Below are 6,511 nucleotides of genomic sequence, written 5' to 3' on the forward strand. Positions count from 1 at the left end.
CATTTATTCTCTGCATAATTAAATAATATAAATTATAATGAATACGTATTTATATATTTTATGATATTATATATAAATATATATATATATATATCAAACATTTTATAATATCAAATAAACACAATGAATATTAAAGATAAATTCGATTGTATTAATTTTTCGAAGTGTTTCTTTCAATCAATCTAATATTTTCTAATATTTCCTAATATTTTCTAATGCATCAGAGAATAATGAAATTGATTCATTCGATTTTCTAAGACATAAATGTTTTTGTACATTACTCCCAGCCTGGTCTCACTTTCACACACACATACACACACACACATATATATATATAAACATATATAACTATACAAGATCATTAGTTTATTAATAAACGTTTTAATGGGTTCTACGTAGGTGTAGTAGGGATTATATATAGATTGCTTAGTTCGATTAGGGTTAGCGGTCTGGGAAACGTGTGTCTAATATACGTATGGTGTGCTGTTCTATGTACTGCTATGTCACAAATGTATATTTCCCACGATAGTTAGAATGTAACGTGTTTACTCGTACGAATATTAATAATCATATTCCGAATACCATAGTTTCTACTATAACAAGTAGAAACAACTATCAAGATGCATTAATAATGGAATAGAATTTTTTCTTCTTTTTTTCTCTCTCTCTCTCTCTCTCTCTCTCATTTCTTTCCATTTTTTTCTTTTTTCATTTTCTTCTTTCTATCGTTTCTTTCTATTTTTTATCATTTTACCTAGAAGTTAAAGAAAGTTTATCCTTATATAGTTTCTTTCTTTTCTATCCACAGAAATATATTTTCATTGATTTTTGTTATAATAATAATAAATTGATGATGATTATTATTATTATTATTATTATTATTATTATTATTATTATTATTATTATTATTATTATTATTATTACAATTAATAATAAGTAATATAATAAAGATATATTATCTATATCTACGTATATATAATTATAATCATATATAATTATTATATTAAAGTTTATACATGTATAATATATAATGGGTTTATTAGGCAGATAGAAGATTTCTTTCTTTCTTTTTTTTTCTTTTTTTGTTTCTTTTTAATAAAATTAAAAAATTTCAGTTCCGAAAGAAAGAAATAGAGAAAGAGAGAGAGAGAGAGAGAGAGAGAGAGAGAGAGAGAGAGAAAGAGAGAGAGAGGATGGATAGAATTGAAGTTAAATTATTTGAAGGAGGGCTAAAAGCATCGCACTGATAATTTCCCCGAGTAGCGGGAGCTTTCGTCCTTCGTTATCGTGTCCCAAGGAGTTCGAATGAGTTCTCTCATCTGACGGATACCGCAACTACTATAACACATAGAGACACAATGCATATATATATATGTATATATATATATATATATATATATATACGCGCGCGCATAGACACTCTCGTTATCGAGTATAGATTATCGATAAACATTGTGAACGTATATAGGATTTGTGCGCTTCGCAAAGGCGACAAGGCATTCGCCTGAAATCGTCTAACGATGTCTACCTCTTGATAAGAAAAAAAAAAAGAAAAGGAAAAAAAAAAGAAGAAAAATAAAAAAAAGAATAATAATAAGAAGAAGAAGAAGAAAAATGAGAGAGAGACAGAGAGAGAGAGAGAGAGAAACATGGAATATATTTTTAGTTATCACACCATTTTATATATATATATATATATATATATATATATATGTATTAACAATGTCGACGAAAAGTTTACAGACGAAAATAAAAATTGCGAAAGAAAAAGAGAGAGAAAAATATGTAATATATTTTTAATCGTTGTAACTTTTTATTTTATATATATATATATTTTATTTTATATATATATATATATATATATATATATATATATATATTATACGTGTTACATATACGTATGTATATAGTATACATGTTAACATCGTCGACGTCTCGAAAAGTTTTTAGACGAAAATAAAAATTAAGTAAAATAAATAAGAAAAATATGAAATATGTCCATAATTATTTCAATACATAATAATATATATACGATAGATCTAATGTGTGTTTAAGATTTGTATTAATATATTAATATAATATTAGCACAATAAATATTATTAATAAACATTGTTATATAAAATGTATAACATTGAGTATATAAAAAAGAAGGGAGAAAAAAGTAATTAATAAAAAATTACTTTACGATCTTAAATAAGAATGACTACGTCATTAGAACTCGTTTGAAAAAAAAAAAAAAAAGAAAAAAAATAAAGAAAGAAAAAAGAGAAAAGAAAAAAAAACATTTTACTATCAATACCACGGTAAACGATTTTTTGTACAAAGATCTTTGATCAAGATCTATAGATCCTTTTTCTCTAATTTTAATGGAATAAAATGTATTTGGATGAAAAGTTTGTATTCCTACGTTTCAATGAATTCGTTATTATTTTCACGCTGTATTTCACAACCCCCATAACCATGACCTTTAACATCGAACGTTTCGACCTCCGGTGGAGTGACCTTCGACCTCATGCTCCAATTCCGAATAAGCTCTTTCTTCTTGATTACGAGATATTCGTCTCAACGATATATATATATATATATATATATATACACGTATCATATATATATATATATGTGTGTGTGTGTTTATATATGTACTATTTTTTAATTAGGACCTTTTAAACTTTGATCATTTAAATAATTATCTACGTTTCGTAATTGAAGATATAAGAAAAATTCACTTGTTAAAAATATATTTTACAAATTGACTCGACTAATTGAGTAAAAAAAAAAAAAAAAAAAAAAGGCAAAAGAAAAATAAGATACAGAGAGGAACGTTCTTAAGAAAAAAAAAAAAAAAAAGAAAAAAAAATCTATTTACGTTTAAATTTAATCAACGAAATGAAAATAGGAAGAGAGAGAGAGAGGGGGAGAGAGAGAGAGAGAGAGAGAGAGAGAGAGAGAGAGAGAGAGAGAGAGAGAGAGAGAGAGAGAGAGAGAGAGAGAGAGAGAGTGAGAGTGAAAGAGAGAGTGAGAGTGAGAGAGAGAGATCTTCGATAAAGGTGATAAAATTGACTTAAAGGATCACATTTTTAAAGTCAATCATTGACGGTTGAATCTATAATACTTATCTAATCGAAAGGAAATAATATAATAGTATTCGATTGAAAAAATAAATAATAAAAATAAATAAAAAGAAAGAAAGAAAGGAGATTTATTTTCTTTGCAATATAAATCGTTCTTTTTACATAATCTAATAGTATACGATGTTAGGATCTTTTTGATATAAATAAAAATATAAAATATTTTAATATAAAAGAAACAAAATTTCTGCAACTCAAAGAATTCTACGATATCTAATTTTCAATGGACATTTTTAATATTTAATTTATTTTATAGATCATCTCCTTGATTATGCATTTTTCATCATATTATTATATAATATTTCTAATAAGTAACTTGGCTTAATTTTGTCTTTTTTTTTTCTTTTCTTTTACATATATATATATATATATATATATATATATATATATATATATATATACATATACATACATATGTATATAAACGTTGAAATTATATTATATCCTTCTTATATAAACATATATTATAATATTTAATTATCAGATAATAAATGATTTCGATTAGAAGACGATTAGAATTCTATCATATCGCACTTTCTTATCGTTGTTTCGACGTAATCTATAATAAATTTGTCCTTGAAGATTATGCATTTACTTAAGATTATTCTCGTCTTTAGTTCAAGTAGATTCCCATAATGATGTATAGATACGTATATATAGATAGATATAGAATGATGACAAAGTTAATGAAATTTCTAGATAAGGGAAAGAGACTTCGGCATACTCTATTAAGTTAATTGAGATACACCAAGAAAAAGTTTAGGGTATGTATGTACGTTGCAAAGGAATACGTCGTAATTAAATAATGGCTCAGTTCTCTTGACCGCTTTTCAACAAGATACCAAAACTAGGTCAAAACGTATTCCTTCAAGGATTTTTTGGATAGTTATACGATAAAGAAAAAGAGAGAAAGAGTTAATGTTTTTTAATGTTTCTTTTCTTTTATTAAGACGATCAACGAAAGGGAAAGATAATTAAACTAACTAACGAGATAAACAATTATTGTTATCTCAAGAATTTAAACTTATTATATATATATATATATCATATTTTTTAAATTGATATTGATATTAATGAAGCAGCTAAGTTATATAAAATAATACGTATACACCTGAAAGAATTTATATATAATTTTTATATACAGCTAAATATATATGTTAACGAAACGATTGAAGTATCGTTAAATTAATATTTAAATATTCTTAATTAATAGGAAATAATAATTAAATCTAATTTAAATAATGCGTAATTACCAGGAGCATCGAAGCCTAGAAACGATCTCCGTGACTTCTGAGCAATGACTGAACGCTTACGTGTGTATAGATCAAGGTCGATTCAAAGGATACAATCGACGGTCGTATATCCTCTTACTTTTGTTTACCTCTACGTAACATACGTACATACACACATATCAATGTATACATGTAAATACAAGTACGTGGATTAGTTATACACGTAAATATATAACCTATATATGATCATTAATTTAAAATCTAAATATTAATTCTATCCAATTCGTAGTAAATTTATTTAACAATTTATTAACATATGTATAATATCAATGTACTGTAATTAATCTTCTGTATGTAATAATATTTATTTTCCTCTTTCTTAAATTCTCTCTCTCTCTCTCTCTCTTTTTCTTTCTTTCTATTTCTCTCTCTCTCTCTCTTTTTCTCTCTTTCTATTTCTCTCTCTCTCTCTTTTTCTCTCTTTCTATTTCTCTCTCTCTCTCTTTTTCTCTCTTTCTATTTCTCTCTCTCTCTCTCTCTCTCTCTCTTTTTCTCTCTTTCTATTTCTCTCTCTCTCTCTCTCTCTATTTGTCGCACACACATATTATCCATAATATTTATTTCTTAATAAATATTTTTAAGTCGTATAAATGTGTTTTTTAAATAATTTCTACAGTTAAAAGTCGGCCAGAGAATATCTAAACTTTCTTAAAAAACAAAAAGAAGAAATAAACGGAGAATATTTTTCCGGAAGAAAAGTTTCACGTTCGAAGGTATAACCTTTTTATATATACACGGTGGCCCATGAAATTCTCACGAAAAATTCAACGACATTATTATATTCTATCCACGAGAAAAGTCGCGGGAGAGAGAGAGATAGAGATAGAGAGAGACAGAGAGAGAGAGAGAGAGAGATAGAGATAGAAAGAGACAGAGAGAAAGATAGAGAGAGAGAAAGAGAGAGAGAGAGAGAGAGAAATAGAGAGAGAAAAATAGAGAGAGAGAGAGAGAGAGAGAGAGTGAGAAAGAGAGAGAGAGAGAGAGTGAGAAAGAGAGAGAGAGAGAAAATCACCATTCGTCGTCGACGTTTCTACTGCTGACATGAATGCAAACGAGGATGCATGGTGATAAAACAGGTACGATGAGAAAATATGAAAAATTGAACGAAAAGAGAGAGAGAGAGAGAGAGAGAGAGAGAGAGAGAGAGAGAGAGAGAGAGAGAGAGAGAGAGAAAGAGAAAGATAGAAAGAGAGGGAAGGAAGGGAGAGAGAGAAAGAGAAGAATATTTTTATTATTATTAATAGGCTGACAACGTGATCAAAATTATATCTTTCTTCGTGTGTTATATATATATATACTTTAATTATTTAAATAAATTGTTGTCACTTATAATCAGTAATATAATATTATTATTATTTTATATATATATATATATATATATATATATTATTGTTATTTTATTATAATACAATTACCTTCTAATATTATTATAATATAATATAATATTATTTTATTATACTATTAATTATTATATTTATTAATATTAATTTTATATTATTTAATTAACGATTCTAGTTTTCAAAAATCCATCTGCCAGTTTTAAAATTAAATATAATATATATGTATATATATATATATATATATATTGTCTGTTCTTGTGTTAAGAGATAGTTACATTAGATACTAGTATCACGTTCCTCTGCCTCAATTGCTAATGTCAAATCAAAATGGAGTGCGCGTTCTCTTTGACAAACATAGAGACAACTAGTTCGTACATGTAATGAGATAAATCCAATAGAAGATGAGAATATCATATATATATATATATATATATATATATATATATATATATATATAGACACATACATACATATACGTAAGATAAATGTGTAAATTTTCTCACGTAACATTTCATTTCTTTTTTTTTTTTCAACTGAATAAACTCAATAAAAGCTTTATTTTTTCGTTTTGTTTTGCTTAACGGAGCGATTTTTGAAAAATTCCAAGCTTTTCAGAATTTCTGTTATACATTTTTTAACTTATAAATTTTATATTTAAGCTAAAAAAAAAAAAAAGAAAAAAAAAAAAGAAAAAAAAAATGGAACAAACAAGAAATAAAAAATATAAAAGTCGCCAATCTTTCTACTTGTA

At 25.8% G+C, this 6,511-nt stretch overlaps 1 protein-coding gene across 3 annotated transcripts in view; it reads right to left on the reverse strand.

The window, feature by feature from the left end:
- The window catches only part of dcma (syntaxin-like domain-containing protein decima), a 32,343-nt gene extending 27,920 nt beyond the window's left edge, over positions 1-4,423 (reverse strand). For 2 of the 3 annotated variants that reach the window (XM_035870344.2, XM_035870342.2), the window contains exon 1: positions 4,382-4,416. Coding sequence is in view for 1 of the 3 variants with exons in the window: in XM_035870346.2 (XP_035726239.1) it covers positions 4,382-4,390 (9 nt within the window). In the remaining 2 variants the exon portion in view is untranslated. Of the gene's footprint in view, positions 1-4,381 lie in introns of all 3 variants that reach the window. The other variant, XM_035870346.2, reaches the window with a different exon arrangement.
- Positions 4,424-6,511: the final 2,088 nt, after the last annotated feature.

Source organism: Vespa mandarinia, chromosome 17 (genome assembly GCF_050613455.1).
Source record: "Vespa mandarinia isolate Hongniang chromosome 17, ASM5061345v1, whole genome shotgun sequence".
Lineage (NCBI taxonomy): Eukaryota > Metazoa > Arthropoda > Insecta > Hymenoptera > Vespidae > Vespa > Vespa mandarinia.